General features: G+C 41.3%; 1 protein-coding gene across 3 annotated transcripts in view; it reads left to right on the plus strand.

Annotated features, from left to right (window-relative positions):
• Nucleotides 1-24,823, plus strand: part of cpne3 (copine III) — a 70,072-nt gene that overhangs the window by 19,481 nt on the left and 25,768 nt on the right. For 2 of the 3 annotated variants that reach the window (XM_073044345.1, XM_073044363.1), the window contains exons 2-8: nt 6,234-6,377; nt 7,026-7,205; nt 11,595-11,669; nt 16,768-16,839; nt 17,081-17,164; nt 19,882-19,971; nt 21,783-21,881. In XM_073044345.1, the coding sequence (XP_072900446.1) occupies nt 6,249-6,377; nt 7,026-7,205; nt 11,595-11,669; nt 16,768-16,839; nt 17,081-17,164; nt 19,882-19,971; nt 21,783-21,881 (729 nt within the window). In that variant the 5' untranslated portion in view covers nt 6,234-6,248. The remainder of the gene's footprint in view (nt 1-6,233; nt 6,378-7,025; nt 7,206-11,594; nt 11,670-16,767; nt 16,840-17,080; nt 17,165-19,881; nt 19,972-21,782; nt 21,882-24,823) is intronic. The other variant, XM_073044354.1, reaches the window with a different exon arrangement.

The raw sequence follows: 24,823 nt of genomic DNA on the forward strand, positions 1-24,823 counted from the left end.
ACACGGGAGCTGAACTGTCATTGATTAGCAGTAAGGTACTGGATTTTGGTCGCAAGACTGGAATGGTAGCTTTGAGAGGCATAGGAAAAGGGACAGAAGTGGTGCCCTTACATAGGATCATTATAAATTGTGAGCTGGTATCTGGACCAGTTGAAATAGGGGTGCGATCAGAATTCCCGAGAACTGACGTGGACGTCCTTCTTCATAACGATTTAGCCGGTGGTCAGGTTTGGTCAGCAATGAAGCTGACGAGCCAGCCTGTAAGTGTTGAGGTCCCACCCCTAGATTCCAAGATCTATCTCACATGTGCGACCACTCGCAGCATGTCAAGAAAGGCAGCTGAGAACGAGACCAGTTTAAATCAGGCCAGTATCGATTTGGCCGAGACGTTTTTACCGACCCTGTACCAAGAGGGTTTAGAGGGTGGTAAAACGGAGAATAGGAAAGTGAAAGAGAGTAAGGGAGAGGAGGTAGACCTGCCCTTAGCGAGGAGGAAATTTATAGAGGCACGGAGTAAAGATGAGAAACAGATAAGGCTGTTAAAAGGTCCAGGGTTGGACATGGATGATCTGTCTGGTTTGGCAGAACTGTTTGAAGAAGTTGAAAATTCTAAAGGTGTTCCCGATAATGAAATGAGGGCAGTCCTAGATGAAAAGGATGCCATTACCTTGAAGAAGTCTGCTGGGTTGGCAGATGAGGTTGTTTCAGCCCGCGGGGTTGAGTTTACTCCAGAAGTGAGTTGCCCAGAGAGTAACTGGGAGGATCAGGGGAATTTAGAATTTGAAAAGGGTACGGGTATTGAAAGCCTGGAAGAGGCAAATGTCCCGCTTGAGTGTGTTCAAGATGTGGATGCACGTGGTACTGAACCTAGTAATGGAGCTCAGAAAAAGTCTCAGGTATTTGATTCAGTTGAAAAGGAATGCAGTCCTTGTGGGTCAGATGGACTTGGTTCAGTGAAGAAAGGGTTAACCTTGGTAATAGTGGGAAGTGAGAATTCCCAGTTGTTCGTGTTCGAAGGTGTGTTAAAAGTTAGTGAGGAGATAAAAGGTGGTGAGGTGAATATTATTATTGAAGGAAAAGGGAAAAGTGTAGTTCCTAAATTGAATGAAGAAAATTTAAAGTCTGGATTGATGTCAGAAGCAGCAACCAGGCTGCAGAGACAATGGCTTGGTAACACGGTGCCTGCGAATCAATTACAGGTTGATTTGGAATGTAAAGGTGCCCCACATGCTATTGTTATTCAAGAGTGTGGTGTGAAAAGGCAGAATTTGAAATGCTGTTTGGACCAAGAGTTTAAACTGAAAACTAATAACATGAAGGGTCCTGAAGATAAAACCAACAACTTGCTTAAAATTAAAGAATTGTGTGGAAATTCGGAAAACGGTCTAAGTTTGGAACACATTGTTGATAAAATAACTCCTATGAAAGGAGCAGGCGAAAGCCTATTCCACACTGGTGCACAAGCTTAACTGGAAACGGGGCGAGGGTTGACGGGATGCCATTTTAAATAACAGGATCCAGTTTTAAGGGATTTCGACAAAGCATGTGAATAATAAAGACAACCCAATGGAAGATTGACTGTTAAGTTTGAAAGTAACATAAAGATTAGTATTTGCATGAACTTTTGTAGTAATACACGTAAGCTAAGATCACAACTCTTTAGTTTTTGTTTGCTGAAGAAAAGGAATAAAAATAGGTTGTTATTAAATTGGAGTCTGATGCTACAAGAATTTATTAAGGTACAAGATGTTAAGATATTAAAGGAAGTGACAATGTAATCGTTAGCTGTTTAGATGCTGAATGGAATGTATAACTGTATTACGCTGTAGTGAAAAAAAAACTCTTTTGTATTGTGTTAGATTCTGAACTCCTGTAAGACTCTGTATTAATTCATTTTTACCGATGGCAAAAAAGCTTTGAAGGAAGAGGGTGTTACGAATGTGCCACAACTCTGAGGGGCCGAAGGGTACAAAGTCGCCCCCTCCTTCTTGAGAATCGCAAGATCACTATTAATTCGGGTCTTGGACCCAGGAAATGAGAGAGAATCCTCAAGGTTTTGGAATGTGTCCTGGCCCCTCAGCAAGACAAAGCCATGGATAACGGCCATTGTCTCTTGGAGACGGAATTGTGTATTGAGTACTGTACTATTCATTGAAGCCCTCAGGGGATGCCCTGAGTGGGCTGGTTGAGGGATTGCATCATCCCAACCTGATTGACATCTGAGACCCCGTGACTAAGGATAAAAGAGGGTCTGGGGAACAACCCCTTCAGACACACCAGGAGAAACGTATGAGACTGGTGGGGACTTTGTGTGTGTGTGTGTCCATCCTTGCCTGGATGACAAGTCCTCCACGGAACGGCCTCGCTAAAGGACGAATACGGATCAGATCAGATCAAGGAAAGCTGGCAAGTTTCTTTTCTCAAAATCTCTCTCTCTCCAACAATTGTAAACCCAGCTGAAGCCAGCAAACCAAAGGCTGAAGCCTGCATGAACTGAGTGACTTTTATATTTCCATCGGACAATACGTTATCCCCTAGACAACGATAGAGCTTATTTCTCATTGATTATTATTATACCCGTACTTTCAGATTTAGTATTGACGATGTATATTATCTGTATGTTTGCATTGATATTATTTTTGTGTCTTTTTACTAATAAATACTGTTAAAAATAGTATCAGACTTCAACGGACCTCTCCATCTTTGCTGGTAAGTGACCCAGTTACAGGGTTTGTAACATTATGAACTGAGGAAGGAGAATGCCATCCGCCATTTTAAGTTGGATTGCAACGCTATCCGCCATTTTAAGTCATTGCCATTGACACTGTGTTGAGTGTGGAACTTTGTATTTGGCTTAAATTTATCTTAGTAAGATTCACCCTGACCACCCCACCCCCCCCCCCCCGGGTTCCAGTCGGCTGGTGGCGCAGTGAGATCAGCACCGGGCTCGAGAACAGAGGTTCCCGAGTTCGATCCAGTGAAAGACCGCTCCCGTGCCAGGTTGATGTCGATCCAGTGACTCCCGTACCATCGTGCCGGATTGATGTCGAGCTCGCAACTCGACCTCGTAAAAAAAACACTGCCACCTCCAGTTTAAATACCCATGCGGCATGTTGTGGAGGATCAAATACCCAAACCCAGCACAGCCCCCACTTGTCCAATTTAACCTGTCTCAGTGCGGTGGTCCTTAGGACCCAGCGGACCTCGGGAGCCGGCAGAGGTTGGGACCCGCCGCCCGCAGTGTTTCTGTTCCATTGACAGGAAGTGATCGCAATTGAAAATAACATGGAAATAATAAAGCAATCAGAAAGAGGTGAAACACCGTCGGTCATTAGAAAAACGTTAGGCTACAGTCGGTCAACGATTGGAACAATTTCAAAGGATAAAGTGAGAATAATGGAGCGTGTGAAAGGCCCTGCCCCGATGAAATCTACAATTATTACTAAGCAGCGCAGTGGTTTAATTATTGAAATACATATGTTTCTTGTGTTTTATATGCATAGAAAGGTAAAATATATACTAAGACAAACGTTTGACTAACTGACACTAAATAATACCGGATGTACTTGTTCCGACTTGCGTACAAATCCGACCTAAAGAGGGACTCAGGAACGGAACTTGTTCATAACCCGGGGACTGCCTATAATCCATGAAATGCTTGCATTTGGTAGATGGTCCAGAAGGGAAGTGATGTTAGTATGAGATTTGTGGCATTCATTTTAATGATAATTTTTTGGAAATTATCATTTTGTGCAGTTATACAGCTGCATTACAGTGCATTTAAAATTACATTTAAGTTGCCTGAACTGTTGCAATACTTTATTAAAATCACCTTTCAAGCTCATCCTAAAAGTTTGTTGTTACAAATTATTGCCTGCTATGTCACATGTGACGCTAATGTAACACTTTTCATATTTTCTAATTTCCAGCACAAGCACAGATTGAGAACCAGCTGTATTACCACTGACCTATGTTGTGAAACTTGTTTTGCAGCAGCAATACAGTGCAAGCAAGTCATAACAATTACTGTTGCAGAAATAAACAGTGTAATAGACAAATAGTGTTCATGGACTGTTCAGAAATCTGACGGTGGTGGGGAAGAAATTGTTCTTGAAACTTTTTTCGTGTGGGCCTACAGGCTCTTGCACTTCTCCCCTAAGGAGCTGTTACTGGCTCCCCATCTTTGCTCATTGGCTTGATGCCTCCTTGAGTTGAGATCAAAGGTTTCAGTCTATTGCGGTTATGAGCTAGTAGAGTCTCCAACTCAAAGCAGCCTCTTTTGATCCTGTGTATTGAAGCCTCCATGTCTTGCTGTGATGTAACCAGTCAAGATGCTCTCCATCATACATCTGTAGAAATCTGCAACAGACTTTGGTGACGTACCAAATCTCAGTAAACTCCTAATGAAGTAGCGTTACTGGCGTGCCTCCTGTGTGACTTCATCAATGAGTAAGGCCCAGGATAGATCCTCCGAGATGTTGATGTCCCAGATCTTAAAGCTGCTCACCCTTTCGACTGTTGACCCCTCAGTGAGGACTGGTTTATGTTTTCCTGACTTTACTTCCCTAAAGTCCACAATTTGTTGGTCTTGCTATGAGGTTGTTGTGACACCACTCAACCACCTGATCAATCTCGCTCATATAAGGCTCCTTGTTGCCAGCAATAGTGGAGTCATTGGCAATTTATAGATGGTGTTTGTACCGTATCTAGCCATGGGCATAAAGAGAGTAGAACAGTGGACTCTGTATGCAATCTTGAGATGTGCCTGTATTGATTGTCATTACATAACCACACTGTTATCCCCCAATGCGGACGTCAGGGATACAGTAGGCCCAGGGTTTGAAGCTTTTTGATTAGCAATGAGTTGATGATGGCATAATTGATAAACAGAAGCCTGACATTTGTTTTATCATTGCTTAGGGGCTTCCAAAACCAGTGAGATTGTGTCTGCTCTAGACCTGTTGTGGCGGTAGGCAAATTGCAGTGGGTCCTGGTTCTTGCCCAAGCAGGAGTCAATTTTAGCTATGACCAACCTCTCAAAGAACTTCATTATAATAGATGTGAATACCACCAGGTTAATATTCATTGAGGCAGTTCACCTTGTGAGAACCTCTGACTGCAGCACTGACAGATTGCAGATAGATACCCTGGAAAGCTCCAGCCAGTTGGTTGGCATGAGTTTTCAGTATCTTGCCAGGTGTGCCATTGGGGCATGACTCTTTGCAAGGGTTCACCCTCTTGAAGGGTATTCTGGTGTCTTGCTTTACTTTCTGGTTTATTACATTTCACAATCTGGTGGCACTGTTAGGCTAATTCCAGATACATTTACCACTGAGTGAAGTCTGATGACACATGTATATTTGTGCATAACAAGGTAGGTTACTAAGCTGGGCATGTTTTCATTATTAGTATGGTAAATTTTATCAGAAGGTTTAACATGCATACTGTGCTATAAACTAACAATATTTTAAAAATGTTTTAACACTTGTCTGAAATGCAGTCAATTGATTCTGGGACATAACAGTTAATATGATGGAGAATATGTCTCCTTCCACCATAAGATTTCTTAATTATTTTGCTGATTAGCAATGGCAAATGAATGGATCATGCTGTGAAGAATAACTGTTCAGCACACTATGTTCCAGTGTTGCTTCTGTTTCCATGGAAATAGTGGGCCAGGTGTGAATGGGGTTAGCTGTTAATGCGACAAGAGATGTTAATTGATTACAGAGGATTATACGAACTTGAGCACAGTAAATTACTGATTGGTTCAAGTGGTTAGTGAATATATGTTGATCTTTCTGATCTAGCTTAACAATTGCATGAAATTAATGATGAAGGGACGTTTGTTTCCTCACATTGAGAGACTAAGTTGATACCCAGACTGGACAAGGTGCACCTTGTTTGTCACAAGGTCTGAGTGGATGCAGTAGTCTGGCCAAGTTATTGATTGTTGCTTATATACACATAATTACTTTCAACACTTCTAAAATCCGGCAACTGAATTTTGAGATCAACAAAACATAAAATTGTTCTGTGATTATTTAATTGCTGGTAGCAAAGCTTTAATTTTCTTGTGACCAGGTAAACCTAAATACAATAAGATAAAATGCTTTTTTTTTACCCAAGATATGGTCTGGAGTTTTTAAACAAATTTTCTTCATGTTATGACTTTCAATTGTACCTGTTTGTACACTTTCAATGGCTCACTCAATGCAATCTGTGCTGTTTAGTGCGCAGGACAGCAGATGGCAGATTGTGTGACTAAAGTTGAACTAACCATCAGCTGTGACAACTTGTTGGATAAGGATGTTACTTCCAAATCGGATCCATTATGTGCACTACTCCTTAACACTAGTGGAGGTCAGTGGGTTGAAGTAAGTAATTTTTCTTTGGTTGGATAATGTTATTTTACACATGCAAGAATGTTCGAACAATGGCATCTTTTATTCTTTATTTGAAGAACTTTTGCTAACTTGTTCATTGATTTACCTTCTATATTTATGTCCTCTTCTTAGTGGAATATAATTTATTTTCAAACATATTATATCAGGCAATTACTTTCCATTACCTCTGTTTACACAATTAACATCAACAATACTTTTTAGTTCTCTTTTGGTCAGTAAACTGAGTTTGAATATAACATGGAAATCTACTAGAAATTAAAAATATGTCTGTGGTCCTGACGGTCTGCTTACTATATGTTACTATACTGTTTAATGCATAATGTTTAATGATTTGAACTCACAAAAAGTGGTCCTCTGTATGTTTTTGGTTTGAAATTGAAGTCAGTATTACTATTGCTATTCAACTTTTGGAGAAGATAGATACTTTTAATATACGGTCACATCTGTAATAGTACTTGAGGAGTGAAACAATGAGAGAGCAATATCAATTCGCTGAGGTGCTTTGTATTGTACATCCAGCTGCTACTGGGCAATGCACATTTGCTCTAGAATATGTGGTTAGCATGCCTTGTATTTGTTCTCTAATAGCTTTAATAATAACATTTTGTTTTTCTCTAGATTGATCGCACGGAAAGAATACAAAACTGCCTCACTCCCAAGTTTGCTAAGAAGTTCCTGATTGATTACTACTTTGAGCAAGTTCAGAAACTGAAATTTGGAATTTATGATATTGACAACAAAACCATAGATTTGAGTGATGATGATTTCCTGGGGGAACTGGAATGCACTCTAGGACAGGTTAGTATCAATAATGCTTTCATTATTTATTTTGATCACTAGAAATATCCATGTGGTATTATGGAATGCTGCATTAAGAAAACTATTTGAAATCAACATTGTCTTGTTCCATTTAACCAGAAATGGTCACATGAAGAGGATTATGTTTGTTTTAGCAGTATGCATATTATTTCAGTTCCAACTATGAAAGCTTTTTGTATTACATGCATTGCAAAAGTTACTCTTTTATATCTATTGAAATGCAACCATTACATTTTGATCAGTCAAGATCGTGATGCATCACACACTGAAATTAAATCAAGTGAAATTTTTGAATAGTTGGACTATGTACTGCAATTGGACTGTTGGATCAATTATCGGGCAATTGACAATAAACTCTAATTGACATCGAGGTACTTCAGATCCAGCTTTGTGGGGTTCATAAACTTTAAATAGCCATTAAAAGTCTGATGTCCAGACTTATAAAGGATATTGCTGATTTACCTTTTTCATACTAGAATTATAGTTTTCCACTTGTGACCCAGAAATGCCTCTATGACAATGTGAGTTTATTGTCAAGTGCGCAAATAGAGTGAGGTATAGGTACAACAAACATTTTCCTACAGCGGCATCACAAGCACTTGGGTTCAGACAACACAATATAAATCGTACACGACAGTGAAGGAGGCTGTGCAAAACTGAGTTGTCCATGGTGATGCAGTTAGTGGTCCCTCCGTTTACCTTCCTGAAGTAAGGTTATGATTAGGATTACGGTACTGCAGGGTTCTGATGGTTCAATTGTTACTGTACCTGGTGTAGTGGGACTTGAGGCATATGCACCTCTTGCCTGACTGTAGCAGTGAGATGTGGACGTGACCTGGATTGTGGGGATCCTTGCTGTTAGATGTTAGATCCTTGAGGCAGCTTTCCTGTCAGTGGTGGCGTGGGCTGTGCCCACTATCCTCTTATTGCAGCTCATTCTTGCATGCTGATTCTCCATCATCCATGATTCAGCCAACAGTGGCATCGTTGGTAAATTTACAGATGGTATTGGAGCTGGCCGTAGCTACACAATTGTGGGTGTAAAGAAGATTGAATGGAACACTAAGTACATGGCCTTGAGATGCACCTTTTGTTGATGATCAGTGAGGAGGAGATATGGGGGAAACAATACAATTACAACAAAAATTAAATTAATTAACAATTTATTGGTAAGGCCAATTTATTTGGTAAGGCTAAATTTGGAATATTGTGTACAGTTCTGGTCACCGAATTATAGGAAAGATATCAATAAATTAGAGAGAGTGCAGAGACAATTTACTAGGATGTTACCTGGGTTTCAGCACTTAAGTTACAGAGAAAGGTTGAACAAGTTAGGTCTCTATTCATTGGAGCGTAGAAGGTTGAGGGGGGATTTGATCGAGGTATTTAAAATGTTGAGAGGGATAGATAGAGTTGACGTGAATAGGTTGTTTCCATTGAGAGTAGGGGAGATTCAAACGAGAGGACATGATTTGAGAGTTAGGGGGCAAAAGTTTAAGGGAAACACGAGGGGGTATTTCTTTACTCAGAGAGTGATAGCTGTGTGGAATGAGCTTCCTGTAGAAGTAGTAGAGGCCAGTTCAGTTGTGTCATTTAAGGTAAAATTGGATAGGTATATGGACAGGAAAGGAGTGGAGGGTTATGGGCTGAGTGCGGGTAGGTGGGACTAGGTGAGATTAAGAGTTCGGCACGGACTAGGAGGGCCGGAATGGCCTGTTTCCGTGCTGTGATTGTTATATGGTTATATGGTTATTAACAAATTAAAAAGGCAACTTGTTATTAAAGTAAAGGTTGCAGTGAAACTTGAATCTGAGGTGGCCAATATCCTGGGGGTAGGTTTGCTAATGATATTGGGGAGGGTTTAAACTAGATTTGCAGGGGAGTGGGAACCGAAGGGAAGAGGCTAAGGGTGGGAATGTTAAAGCACAAGTGTAGGGAGTTTGTGAGGAAGGATAGGCAGATGTTAGAGCAAAGATGCACTCACCCTGATGGTTTGAGATGCATCTGTTTTAATGCAACGAGTGTCATAAACAAGGCGGATGAGCTTAGAGCGTGGATCAATACATGGAACTATGGTGTTGTGGCCATTACAGAGACTTGGATGTCTCAGGAACAGGAATGGCTGCTGAGTGTGCCAGGCTTTAGATGTTTCAAAAAGAACAGAGAGGAAGACAAAAGAGGTTTGGGGATGATGATGACATCGACTCAAGCCTGAGAGGCCAGCGTCGGGCATTTTCATGCCTTACAAGGTTTGGACGAAAGACTGGCACGCCACTCCTCACACAGACATTTCGCAGTATTTTCTTTATTTTACAAGGTTGAGTTGTGAGCTCAATACTCAACCCAGCATGGATGGAAAGTGTACTCTGGAACAGCCCGATTGGATTCAAACCCAGGATCCTCCGTTCTGGAGTCCGGCGCTGATGTCACTGAGCCACCAGCCTACCCAATAGGGGTTGGGTGGCATTGCTAATTAGGGATAATGTCATGGCTGTAGAAGAGGAGGAAGTCATGGTCTACTGAATCAGTGTAGGTGGAAGTCAAAAACAGGAAAGAAGCAATAACTCTGGGGTTTTTTTTTTTAGACCCCCCCCCCCCCGCCCCCCCAATAGGAACAGGGATATTGCAGAGCAGATAGGGAGGCAGATTCTGGAATGGTGCAATAATAATAGGGTTGTTGTGATGGGAGATTTTAACTTTCCTAATGTTGATTGGCATCTCCTTAGAGCAAGGGGTTTAAATGGGGTGGAGTTTGTTAGGTGTGTTCAGGAAGGTTTCCTGATGAAATGTATAGATAGGCCAACTAGAAGAGAGGCTGTACTTGATCTGGTACTAGGAAATGAACCTGGTCAGGTGTCAGATCTCTCAGTGGGAGAGCATTTTAGAGATAGTGACCACAACTCTATCCCATTCACCATAGCGCTGGAGAGGGGTAGTAGTAGACAATTTGGGAAAACATTTAATTGGGGTAGGGGGAAATATGACACTATTAATCAGGAACTTTGGAGCAAATTTTCACAGGCAAATGCAAGGCAGAAATGTGGCAAATGTTCAGGGAACATTTACATGGAGTTCTGCATAGGTATGTTCCATTGAGGCAGGGAAAGGATGGTAGGGTAAAAGAACCCTGGTGTACAAAGGATGTGGAATATGTAGTTAAGAAAAGCTAACGAAAGCTTCAAGAAACTGGGTACTGATAGAGTTCTAGAAAATTCCAAGGTTGCCAGGAAGGAGCTTAAGAATGAAATTAGGAGAGCAAAAGGGGTGAGAAGGCCATGGAGAGCAGGATCAAGAAAAACCCTAAGGTTGTGAAGAGCAAGCGATGAGCAGTGTGAGAATAGGACAAATCAGGTGCGATAGTGGAAACGTGTGCATGGAGTGAGAGGTACTTAATAAATACTTTGCTTCAGTATTCACCAGGAAAAAGGACCTTGCCAATTGTGGGGATGACTTAGTGTGAACTGACACTTGAACATATAGACATTAAGAAAGAGGATGTACTGGAGCTTTTGAAAAGCATTAAGTTAGATAGGTTGCCAGGACAGGACAAGATATAACCTAGGCTACTGTGAGAAGCGTGGGAGGAGATTGCTGAGCCTCTGACGATAATCTTTGCATCATCAGTTGAGATGGGAGAAGTACTGGAGGATTGGATAGTTGCAAATGCTGTCCCTTTGTTCAAGAAAGGGAGAATGGATAACCCAGGAAATTATAGACCAGTGAGTCTTACCTCAGTGGTGGGCAAGTTGTTGGAGAAGATCCTGAGAGGCAGGATCTATGAGCATTTGGAGAGACATAATCTGATTAGGGATAGTCAGCATGGCTTTGTCAAGGGCAGATTGTGCTTTACAAGTCTGATTGAATTCTTTGAAGATGTAACAAAACACATTGAAGATAGAGCAGTGGATATATTGTAACGGATTTCAGTAAGGCACTTGACCAGGTTCTCCATGCAAGGCTCATTCAGAATGTAATGAGGCATGAGATCCAAGGAGACCTTGCTTTGTGGATCCAGAATTTGTATATAGTTGAAGGTTTTTAATACAGATATGCAAGCCACTTTTCTATTTGTTTGCAAAATTTGAATATGGAACTTCGTAAAATTTGACTGCATCAATACTGAATGCCAACTGCAATTTCGAAATTGGAAGTAATATTTACTGTTTGGAGAAGGTTCTCCTTGTACTTTTTAACTTTCATCAAAAACTTGTTAACTTGTCACTTCTATGTAATTTTGTTTGCTGCATGTTGCTGCTATTTGCTTTATTTTTCATTCTCTTCCAACAATTCAGTGTGTATCTCTGTTGAGGCTTCCTGTTACTATTTCATTTGGAAACTGAGTACATGCAATTGATCTGTTTTTGACAGATTGTCTCCAGCAGAAAACTGACCAGACCTCTCTTGCTGAAAAATAAATGCCCTGCAGGAAGAGGAACAATCACGGTATAGTCTTGTTTTTTCTTTAGAAGTATATGTACATTGGTAAAAGCAACAACAAAAACCAATTAATTGGATCAGTTGAAAAGTTGATACGCGCTTAATTAGATCATGTAAATATTGATTTGCATGTTTTTTTGTTCTTTGTGTCATTCTCCTTTCCCTGCAGAAAGGCGGTGTCCGATTCTGAAATCTTCTGATGTCCTGCTCAAGCATTTCAGATAATCAGTTAATTATCTGGTTTTGGATACTGTAGCTGCTTTATCATGAGGTCACTAACAGCATGGTAATATAAGGGTTTTCTTTGTATTTGGACTTTGTCAAAGGATTCTCTCTTGAGAGAATAGGGGGTAGGTCTAAGGAGCCAGCATTCTGCTCTGGGTGTCAGATGTGGGATTTCCATGAGACTTCCAGTCTCCGCAATGGCCACATCTGTACCAGGTGCATCGAGGTGAGGCTCCTTAAAGACTGTGTTAGCAAATGGAGCTGTAGCTCAATGACCTTTGGCTCGTTCAGGAAGGTGAAGCAGTGACAGACAGGAGCTACAAGGACTTTGTCACCCCAGGGCTACAGGCATCTAAGAAATGGATGACTGTCAGGAGAGGGAAGGGAGAACGTCAGATAGTGGAGAGCACCCCTGTGGCTGACCCCCTCGACAATAAGTACTCCATTTTGAGTACTGTTGGGGGGGACGATCTACGTGGGGGAAGCAACAGCAGCCATGTCTCTAGCACTGAGGCTGGCCCTGTGGCTCAGAAGGGTAGGGAACTGAAGAGAATAGCAGTAGTAATGGGTGATTCTATGGTCAGGGGGAAAGATAGGTGAGTTTGTGGATGTGAGAAGGTAATATAGATGGTAGTTTGCCTCTCAGGTGCCAGGGTTTGGATTTTTCTGAACGTGTCCTCAATATCTTGGAAAGGGAGGGAGAACAGCCTGAAGTCATGGTACATATTGGTACCAACAGCATAGGTAGAAAAAGGAAGGAGGTCCTGAAAAAAAGAATACAGGGAGTTAAGAAGTAAGCTGAGAAGCAGGACCTCAAGGGTAGTAATCTCAGGATTACTACCTGTGCCACGTGACAGTGAGGATAGGAATAAAATGTGTGGATGAAGAATTGGAGTAGGGGGCAAGGATTCAGATTTTCGGATAATTAGGACCTCTTCTGGGGCAGCTGGGACTGTACAAAAGGGACGGGTTGCAGTTGAATCCAAGGGGGACCGATATTGTTCTGGGCAGGTTTACTAGAGTTATTGGGAGTGGTTTAAACTATTACAGCAGGGGGATGGGAACCAGTATGATAGAGCTGAGGATGAGCCAACAGGTTTACAAGCAGATGATGGGTGTAACATGAATGCAAGGAAGGACAAGCCAATGATTGGGTACAAATGCAAACAGAGTAAAGAGTTAAATTATAGCAAAGAGGCAAAATTCAAAAGGGTGAAGAATGCAGGACTGACTTGTGACACATTTAGAGATTGGTCGCTATGACCGTGGGCATCACTGAGTCGTGGCTGAAAGAAGGCCATAGTTGGGAGCTTTAACATCAAAGGACGTGCTTTGTATTAAAAGGACAAGCAGGAAGGCATCAGCAGTGGAGGAACTCTATTGGTAAGAGATGGAATTATATCTTTAGAACGAGGTGACATAGGGTCAGAGTATGTTGAATCTTTGTGGGCGGAGTTAAATTGTGGGTTTTTAAAAAATATTATGGGAATCATAGGCCTCCAAATAGCCAAGATGTCAGGTAGGGATTGAAAAGGCATGAAAAAAGCTGGAAAAGGCATGTAATAAAGGTAATGACACAATTGTAATCGGGGACTTCAATATGCAAGGGGTTTGGAAAATCAGGTTGGTGTTGGATCGCAGGAGAGGGAATTTGTTAAATGCCTATGAGATGGCTTTTTAGAGCAGCTTGTACTTGAGCCTTCTCTGTGAAAGGCTATTTTAGATTGGGTGTTGTGTAATAACCCAGATCTTATTAGGGGGCTTAATGTAAAGGAGCCCTTAGGAGACAGTGATTATAATATGATTGAATTCATACTGCAGTTGGAGAGGGAGAAGCAGAAGTCATATGTATCAGTGTCACAATAGAGTAAAGGGAGTTACAGAGGCATGAGAGAGGAGCTTGCCCAGTTGGATTGGAGGAGGATACTGGCTGGGATGATGGTAGAGAGAGATGGCTGACGTTTCTGGGAATAGTTCACCAGGCGCGGGATAGATCTGTCCCACAGAGTATGAAGTTCTAATATGGCAGTGATAGGCAACCGTGGCTGATGAAGGAAGTTAAGGACTGCATAAAAGCCAAGGAAAGGAAATATAAGGTAGGAAAAGTGAGTGGGATGATTGGGAAGGGTTTAAAATCCAACAAAAGACAACTAAAAAAGCTGTAAAACTGGAAAAGATGAAATATGAGGGCAAACTAGCCAATAGTATAAAGCAAGGAAGTGAGAGTTGATATTGGGCCACTGGTGAGGTAGTAATGAGGGACAAAGAAATGGCAGGTGAACTTAAGGGGTACTTTGCATCTGTCTTCACTGTGGAGGACACTAGCAGTGTGTCAGGTCTGTGAGTGTCAGGGAGCAGGAGTGAATGCCATTGCTATTTGAAAAGGGAAAAAGTGCTAGACATCTCAAAGATCTTAAGGTGAATAAGTCACCTGGACCAGATGGACTACATCCCAGAGTCCTGAGAGAAGTTGCTGAAGAGATAACAGATGCATTAGTCATGATTTTTCAAGAATCACTTGATTCTGGCATGGTCCCAGGGGACTGGAAGATTGCAAATGTCACTCTACTCTTTAAGAAGGGAGGAAGACAAAAGAAAGAAAATTATAGGCCAGTTAGCCTAACCTCAGTGGTTGAGTCTATTATTAAGGATGAAGTTTTGGCTACTTGGAGACTAATGATAAATTAAGTCAAAGTTAGGGTGGTTTCTGTAAAGGGAAATCTTGCCTGACAGATCTGTTAGAGTTCTTCAAGGAAGTGTCAAGTAGGGTGGACAAAAGAGAGGCAGTGAATGTCATTTTCTTGTATTTTCAGAAGACATTTGATAAGGTGCCACACGTGAGGCTGCTTAACAAGATAAACTCCTGTGGTGTCACAGGAAAGATGCTGGCATAGATAGAGGAATGGCTGACAGGCAGGAGGCAGCGAGTGGGAATAAAAGGGGCCTTTTCTGGTTGGCTGCCAGTGACTAGTGGTGATCCTCAGGGGTCAGTATTAAGACTGCAACTTTTCACATTGTCTGTCAGTGATTTGGATAATGGAATTGATGGGCTTGTGGCAAAGTTTGCAGATGATACAAAGATAGGGGGAGGGGTGGGTAGTGCTAAGATTGAGATTGAGATTGCAGCAGGATTTAGACAAATTGGAAGAATGCCAAAAAAGTGGCAGATGGAATACAGCATTGGGAAATGTATGATAATGCATTTTTGTCAAAGGAATGATACTGGGGACTATTATCTAAATGGGGAGAAGGTTCGAGTGTCAGAGTTGCAGAGAGACTTAGGAGTCCTAGTGCAAGACCCACAGAAGGTTAATTTACAGGTTGAGTCTGTGATAAAGCCAAATGCCATGTTGGCATTCATTTCAAGGGGAATAGAATACAAAAGCAAGGTGATAATGCTGAGCCTTTATAAGATACTAGTCAGGCTGCAAGGAGTCTTGTCAATTGTTTTGGGCCCCATATCTCAGAAAGGATGTGTTGTCATTGGAGAGAGTCCAGAGGAGATTCAATAGGTACATTTAATGTCAGAGAAATGCATACAATATACATTTTGAAATTCTTTTTCTTCGCAAACATCCATGAAAACAGAGGATTGCCGCAAAGAATGAATGACAGTTAAATGTTAGAACCCCAAAGACCCCCAGCTCCCCCCTCCCACGCATAAGCAGCAGCAAAGTGTCAACCCCACTCCCCCGTCCCACCAGCAATAAAAGCATCGGCATTCCCCACCGAGCACCCAAGCGAGCAGCAAAGCATCAATAAAGACAAAGACCTGCAGTACCCCAAAGACTACTCGTTCACCTGGTATTCAACATACCACAGGCTCTCTCTCCCCCTAATAAAGGAAAAAGAGGTGTCCCCATTTCGCAGAGAGAGGGGAGACATAACAAAGCAACTTGCTGATTTATGGTGTTAAAAGTCTGTTGCGTCGCTTTCTCTGAGCTCTGTGCCCAAAGAACTCGGGTCTGTGGGCACGGAGCCAGCTGGCTGTTCATCTTCGGTCTCTCACGACGCATCAGGCGGTGGCTCCAGACTTTAATCCATCTGCCTCCAGAGCCATGAAGATCCACCACCCTGAAGGTGCACTAGTCTTCCAGGCCACATCCTTGGCATATCGTAAAGTGGCTGGTCGTGAGGCCCCGAGAGCGGGCCACATTTCTGCAAAGAAGTGGAGTCAGCATGTGACTCCAGATCAGGGTCTTCAAAGGAACCTTGAAAGGGGCAAAAAAGAGATTTTGGGAATGAAGAGGATATGAGGAGCGTTTGGCAGCTTTGGGCCTGTACTCGCTGGAAATTAGAAGAATGCACGGGGATCTAATTGAAACCTACCGAATGTTGAAAGGACTAGATAGGGTGGATATGGAGAGGATGTTTTCTATAGTGGGGTTATCCAGGATTACAGGGCATAGCCTCAAAATTCAGGAGTGACGTTTTAGAACAGAGGTAAGGAGGAATTTTTTTTAGCTAGAGTGTAATGAATCTATGGAATGCTCTGCACTGACTGCAGTTGAGGCCAAGTCCATGGGTATATTTAGTACAGAAGTTGATAGCTTTCTGATTGGTTTTTGGGCATCAAAGAATATGTTGAAAAGTCTGGTGTATGGGTTTGAGTGAGATCTGAGATCAGCCATGATGGAATGGTGGAGTAGACTCGATGGACTGAATGGCCTAATTCTGCTCCTATGTCTCATGGTGTGAACATTACTGCACTGACGTAAATTTCTGTTTGAAATTGCTGCATTTTGGACCTGATTGTTTTGGCACAGGGTATTTGTCTGGTTCTCACCTCAACTATGGGTTGGCCTGACATTTTGAGGCATTGCCTCTTCATTTCTATTTTATTGTAAATTAATTGATTTCTATTTTATTTGTTTTTAAGATCTATGCTGAGGAAGTGAAAGACAATAGAGTGGTAAATTTTGAGGCTCAAGCACGGAACCTGGATAAGAAGGTAGGTGTTTTTGTAGAAAGCTGACAATACAAGTTGGCCTTATCATTCAAAAGGAAGAGGCCATAGTTTGAGATGCGCATTAGCACTGTCCAGTGAACAGTATTTATTTGTCATTTTCTCTTTCGCATTGTTTTTTTTATTATGTTTCTAGTTTGTGTATAAACTTGAAGTAGTATTTCTACAATTATGGCTCACATTTTCCATCTGGAAATAATGTCTTTTCTGATTTTTTGATGATCAGGATTTCTTTGGAAAGTCAGATCCCTACTTGGAGTTTCACAAACAGACTGAGGATGGAAAATGGCAAATGGTTCATAGAACAGAGGTGAGAGTCAGAACCTGAGGAGCAGATTGATTTACTGATGCAGCACAGAGTAGGACCTCCCGGCCCCTTGAGTCACACTGCCCCAGCAACCCCCGATTAACCCTAACCTAACCACGGGACAACTTACAATGACTAGTTACCCTACCTGCTGTGTTTTTGGACTGTGGGAGGAAACAGGAACACCCAGGGAAAACGGGGTGGGGGGGGGGGAGGGGGGAGCGTACAGACTCCTTACAGAACAGGGCTGGAATTGAACTCTGGAACCGCCCCGTGCTGTAATAGCATCGCGCTAACTGCTGCGCTGTTATGGTGCCCAGATGATACCTTAACTGTGCCTAATCGGCATAATATTCAACTGTCTGCTAAGTTGTTTTCTTCAAGTACATGTCGACTGGGGAGCTGCACAGGAAACTGTCTTTCACCTACATCCTCATAATGAGGAGACAGCTTAATGACATGGTATCAGAGTTGCTTATTGTACATGACTTCCTGCCTAAAGTACTTCAGCCCCTGTGCTAAGATTATAATTAATATATTGATATAAAGAGTGTGCAGGAGAAGCTTTTCCAGGTTCAACAAGTTTGAACTTAGGACATATAGTGGATACTATGAATATGCTTCCATACTAAAATGTATTATATAAATTAAAGCTGCTTTGGAATAGAGGGGGAAGTTTGACTGGTTGGACTAGAGATGTAAAATAATGGTTGCTGAGCTTAGTGACATGGTGTCATGACAACAACTTTTCCAACATGACAACAAAAGGGCTAATCATTGACTGGGGAGTGGTTCAAGTTTAATTTTCATTCAACCGTACACCTGAATTCAGCCAAACAAGTCAGTGTTCCTGTGGGCAAGATGTAAAGCAAAGTACCAACAGCCACAGACAGCATATACAGTTATAACAGCAGAAAAACATAGTCAGTATAAAAGTATTCACATGCACTGACATGGTGCACTTGTTCCTGTCTACGCCAGCAGTGTTGAGCCTGAGAGCTTTAAGTCCTTGGGTGTGAACATCACTGGTAGCCTGTCCTGGACCAATCGTATTTTTGTCACAGCCAAGAAAGCTATCCAAGGCCTCTGCTATCTCAGGAGGCTAAAGAAATTTGGTACGCCCCTGTCAATCTTTTCCAATTTTTATCAATGCACCTTGGAAAAAATTTGGTCTGGATGCATAATGGCTTGGTATGGTAACTGCGTTATAAATCAGAAAAGAGTAAGTTGGATAACTGGGATAAATGATAGAAGTTTAACATTCATTCCTATTATACCAAAGATGGATCTTTGCAGGCTATACCATGCACCCTATTTTATGTAGGGTGCATAAATTTACTAAACAGATAACTTACTTAAAGGATTACTGGCAAGAGAAGTTCTGCAAATGCTAGAAATCAAAGTAATACACACAAAGTGCTGGAGGAACTCAGCAGGCCAGGCAGCATCTATGGAAAAGAGTAAACGGTCCATGTTTGGGTCAGGACCCTTCATCAGGGCTGGAAAAAAGGAGACGAGAAGTCAGAGCAAGAAGCAAGAAGAGGAAGAAGTACAAGATAGTGGGTGATGGGTGAATCTAAGAGATGTGAAGTAAAGAGCTGGGATTGGTGAAAGAGATGAAGGGCTGGAGGTGGGGGATTCCGATAGGAGAGAACAGAAGGCCATGTGAAAAAGGGAAGAAGAAGGAGCACCAGAGGGGGAGGTGATGGGAAGGTAAGGAGATAAGGTGAGAGAGGGAAATGAGAATGGGGAATGGTGAAGATGAAGAGGGGGCAATTACCAGAAGTTCGAGGAATGTATGTTCATGTCATCAGGTTGGAGGCTGTGCAAATAGAATATAAGGTGTTGTTCCTCCAACCTCAGTGTGGCCTTGTCCCTGCAGTAGAGGCAATGGACTGACATGTTGGAATGGAAAGTAGAATTAAAAAGTGATCACTGATGAGAATAATAACATTAAAGTGGTTCTCTGTTATGTGGAAAAATTAGGGTTGTGGTAGTTAAAAAAAAATCAAAGGTGTTAACTAGGTCTTTTGAAAAGAAAATGAATGACTGAAAATATAGGACATTAACTAATAAACTTCCATAGAAAGGATTGAAGAAATATTTTCATGTGGAAATCAGTCAGGCTCTCTAGGTCCTGTTTTCCATTGCTAGGTGTAATGTTCTTCAGAATTTTATTGTATGACTAACTGCTGAAATTGATCATTTTCTTAACTGTGTATTAGAAAAATGTGTAATTTGATTCTGTGTTCTGCATGCACATAATGCACTTGCATTCAGAGGTAACTGTATGTGTGCATTGATATCCTGTATGTGTCCATTGATATCCAATGGCATCCAGTGCACATTCTTGAATACTAGTTTTGAAAAATTGAGTTGTACATAAAGTTTCCACAAACATTGCAGATGACTTGTGCAGAAGCAGATATTAACAATGATCAAGGCCTGTTTTGGTTCAGCTTGAAAGGTAACCTGTCAGATCAGGTCCAAGTATGTGGTATCAGGCACTTCAGATTGTCTACAGGTAGGTCACCTTTAAGATCTGAACTTGCCTAGTGCTATGGACCTCCCCCTGCACTATATCATGCTATCTCAGTTCCAGCAGCATCCCAAAAATTGTGGGTTCTCCGTAAATGTTTTTTATAACATAATGGGTATTTTAAGATGCAAAAATGTAAGTAGTATGCTATGTTACTAATGTAAAATCCTTTAATATTTAGGTAATAAAGAATAATCTAAATCCTAGTTGGAAACCTTTCAAAATCCCTTTGCGATCCCTGTGTAATGGTGATTTTCAGAGGAGTATCAAGGTAAATTTTAGTTTACTGACATAGATTCAGAAATGACAATTTTCTCAGTCATTTCACCATGGTTCTTTTAGTAAAATGGAAGCAACTTGTGACCATTAATGCCATCAGTATTGAAAATATTGACTAAAAAGTACAAATACATTGTTTACAGTGAACAAATAAAGCTAGGCAGTAAACATATGGTCTTAGTCATTTCTGTTGCACAAACTAACGGAAAACTCAGAAGCCAATGGTGCAGGGCTAACAATTTACAACATTAAGTGAGGTTGATTTGAGCCAATTTGTCTTATCTTTACCTTTCCTATTTATACTACTGACGTTTAGGCAAGATCTACTTGGGTATGAGTTAATGCACATTTCCGCTGTGTATTTATCATCTAATTGTTTGTCTTATTTAAAGGATGATGATGGTTTTAAAATGTTAATTTATTCAGGCTCCAAGTCTTGAAAATAGTCAGGCTACGTCCACACTGCACCGGATAAATCCCTAACCGAAGCTTTTTCTCTTCATTTTTACCTTCTGTCCACACTAAAACGGTGTTTTCGTCCCCAAAACTGGAGCTTTTCAGAAACGCTTTCCAGGGTGGGTAGTTTTGAAAACGCTGCTCGGGCAGATCAGTGTGGATGGGGTAACCGAAGACTTCTGAAAATGCTATCAGATGGCAGCGCGCTATTTCATTGTTTTCTTGAATGCAACCTAACAATTTCAGAACAGACGGCACCGAGACTGAAGCCAGAAGAGTTAGAAATGTACTCACCAAATACTTTGACCCATAGCTTACTGAATAAATAAGTATACTCACTTTATTGTTTTCTGTCCTTGCTTGTATGAAGGTGGTTTACCTATTTATGCAAGTATTTCTCTGACAATAGATGTGTAACAGCCTAATGTAACATTGTATGGAAATACAAGATAACACTGATGCAGACATGTTTTATACATTTAACAAGGTGCTTTATTAATGCAACAGAGTTAGTCAGTTTTTCAATGTTCGTCGTCAGCCAGGTCAATCTGTCCGTGAACTCCCTGTCGGTTGCCTCCGTACGCTCCAGTATTCGTTTTTTTTTTCAGTTTTAAGTTCTCCTGCGTGAGAGCCAACAGCTGCCCGAATGTTTTTCTAGTCTGTAACAACACAAATGCGCACTTTTACGGTGAGATTCGACACCAAATATGTCGCTTGTTTTCGGTAGCTGTGTCCTGCGCATGCCCAATAGGAGGAGATTCGCTGAAATCTCCGTTTCACTGTGGATAGAGATATTTTCAAAAACGCATAGTGTGGACGCCTATCGTTTTCACGCGAAACCAGCATTTTCAAAATTATCTGCTCTAGTGTGGATGTAGCCTCAATGTCCAATTAGCTGAAAGTAATTTGCCGGAAATCCTTGCTTACTAGTGCTCGATGTACTACGTGGAGTACTTTTCAGGTGGGGAGTTTAACTGGTTGACACTACGGCACAACACATTTGGTGCCAATGACTGGGAATAATCTTATAGGTAGCATTTTGTTGTTCCTTTTCCAGTCTTCATATATTTGTCTACGTCAAAAATGCCAGCTGTCTGCTGGTTTCTGCTATTTTTCATTGATAATTTGCAAATTCGGTTGTTCTCTGCTTATAGCATACATTTTCTGAATGAATTATTTATGATCCAAGATCCTCCAGTCAATAAAGAATGGTAAAATGCTGAGGAATATCAAATCCTTCAAGAATAATGGACACTCTTAACTGCATATTAGAAACAGTAGGGTACAAACATCTGATGTGCCAGCTTATGCAGATTGCAGCAAAATTAAATGTAATTTTTTTTGCAGGTGGACTGCTACGACTATGATAATGATGGATCACATGACCTAATTGGTATATTTGAGACAAGTATGTCAAAACTACAAGAAGCATCCTATAGCTCACCGGTAGGCCTTACATTGAAAGTGCATCACGGAATCTGTGAACTTGATTTGGGTCTGGTACTGTTTGTGACATGTTAGAGTTTGCTCACTTTATGCTTAAGGGTAAAAAAAAAAGGAATCATGTAGACTTCCATATCTTAACCAAGATGTGGGTTTGTGATTACAAAGGGAGTTGGAAAGGGCATGTAATAACAGTAATGTCACAATTGTAATGGGGACTTCAATATACAAGAGGATTGGGGAAGTCAGGTTGGTGTCGGATTGCAAGAGAGAGAATTTGATGGATGCCTATGGAATGGCTTTTTAGAGCAGCTTGTGATTGAGCCCACTCAGGGAAAGCCCACCTTGCATTGGTTGTTGCCTAATAACCCAGATCTTGTAAGGGCTTAACGTAAAGGAACCCTTGGGAGGCAGTGATCATAATATGCTTGAATTTGTACTGCAATTTGAGAGTGAGAAGCAGAATTCACATGTATCAGCATGACATTGGAATAAAGGGTGATAAAGACACAGGCATGAGAGGGGAGCTTGCCCAGGTGGATTGGAGGAGGATATTGGCTGGGATGTTGGCAGAGCAGAGGTGGCTGAAGTTTCTGGGAATGTTACACAAGGCGCAAGATAGGTATGTCCCACAAGAGGTTGTTCTCAAATGGTATGGCTAAGCAACTGTGGCTGACAAGAAAAGTTAAGGACTGCATCAAAGCCAAGGAAAGGAGATGTAAGATAGCAAAAGTGAGTGGGAATTTGGATGATTGGGAAGCTTTTAAAATCTAACAAAGGCAACTAAAAAAGCTATAAGAAGGGAAAAGATGAAATAAGAGGGCAGACTAGTCTATAATGTAAAACAGAATACCAAAATGTTTTTCAGTTGTATTCAGAGGAGAAGGGAGATGAGAGTTGATATTGGACCACTGGAAAATGATACTGGTGAGGTAGTAAAGAGGGACAAAAAAGACAGACGAATTTAAAGGATACTTTGCATCTGTCTTCATTGTTGGAGCAGTGTGCCAGAGATCTGTGAATGTCATGGAGTAGGAGTGAGTACCATTGCTATTACAAAGACTGCATTATCAATAGTTGCATTATCAATAGTTTTGGGCCCCATAGCTCAGAATGCATGGGTTGTCATTGGAGAGTGTCCAGAGGAGGTTCATGAGGATGATTCCAGTAATGAAGGGGTTAACGTATGAGTGTTCGGCAGCTTTGGGGCCAGTACTCACTGGAATTTGGAAGAATGGGGGGGGGGGGTTGGATCTCATTGAAACCTACTAAATGTTGAAAGGACTAGATAAGGTGGATTTGGAGAGGATGTTTCCTGTGGTGGAGTATCCAGAGCTAGAGGGCACAGCCTCAAAATTGAGAGACGACCCTTTAGAAAAGAGGTTTAAGGAGGATTTTTTTTTAGCCAGGGAGTAGTGAAACTGTGGAATGCTCTGCCACAGACTGCAGTGGAGACCAAGACCATGCATATATTTAAAGCACAGATTGATAGTTGCCTGATCGGTCAGGACATTAAAGTCTATGCCAAGAAGGCAGGTGTATGGGATTGAGAGGGATCCAGCGTCAGTCATGATGGAATGGTGGAGCAGACTCGATGGGCTGAATGGTCTTATGCTTGTCTCAGTCTTTCAGTATTTCTATCTTTTCGCTTATCCTAAGTTTTCATTTTGCCTCAAATATTTTACTGTACATTCTTAATATTTTGTGTTACTCCTTCCTTCGTTCCTATTTGATTTGTTACTAACATTCCTGCATTTATGATTTAGTGTGGTGGATTCTTCCATTTGTCTTGGTCTTGCATTTATTTTGTGTTAAAAATTATAATTCATTATGTTAAAAATTAATATCCTTAAAATGCTCCAGCCTTCTCCTATGGCAATATTCTCCACTTTCCTGAGTGTAGATATTTTCCTTTTATTAGAAACTACTTGATAGTTTTGGTAGTTTGCTTACATTTGATATTCATTTGAAATCTGAAGTACAGTTTCTCTAGTTACTTCTATAGCACCATAAAGCTTGAATTGGGAAGGGGAAGGGAGAGGGGAATAATGTTTGGGTTGAAAAGAAAAAGGGAGAGGTGAGGGAGCCAAATTCACCAGAGAGACATTAAATGACCTTGCCTGGTGTCTCAGGGCTGGGTGTGTCTGCACTAGCACTCCTTCTCTGTCACCTGCCTCACACCCCTCCCACGGTGCTCCACCCTCACTATTACCAATATCTTTTGCTTCCAACAGATTTACAAATTTGCTCTCCACTCCACAATGACAACTGGAGTACTGTGCAAAAGTCTTAGATAGGTATCTAAAACTTAAGCACAATACTGTATGTTGTGCCTACTAACTATATTTTAATAATATCTGAAATTTAGCAATTTTATAAAATGTTAAGAACACTTGTAGCAACTTTAACTTCTGATATCTTTTGCAGCTTAGCCTGGATTATAATTTACTAAGTAAAATAATTGTGAAATGGCTACTTCTATATAGGTCATATATGTCAAACTCAAGGCCCGCGGGCCAAATCCGGCCCGCGAGATAATATCTAATTACTATTTATTAAAGCTGGCCCCAGTAATCGAAGCGCCTGTGGCGTATGATATGGCTAATGCTGAGTTTATTCAGGTACCAGGTTTTCAGGGTTTTTAGTGTTTATTCGGCAGTCTTGCTCGGCAGTCTTCTTCATAAGAAACGGAATTTGTAAAGTGAAACACTTTGTAGTTATAGCAGAGACTGAGGCACAAGAGAGCAGGCTGAAAAAAGGGAGGCAACGAAAGCTGCATTCGCACGCGTCCGACTGATCCGGCCCGCATGAAGCTGCATTTTGCTCAATCCGGCCCGTGACCTAAAATGAGTTTGACACCCCTGATATAGGTAGTTTATAACTAGCTTGTCTCTAAGACTAGACTTCTGATCACCTGTCCTAACATCTCATTATTCAGTTTACTT

The sequence above is a fragment of the Hemitrygon akajei genome, chromosome 1 (genome assembly GCF_048418815.1).
Source record: "Hemitrygon akajei chromosome 1, sHemAka1.3, whole genome shotgun sequence".
In the NCBI taxonomy this organism is placed as follows: Eukaryota; Metazoa; Chordata; class Chondrichthyes; order Myliobatiformes; family Dasyatidae; genus Hemitrygon; species Hemitrygon akajei.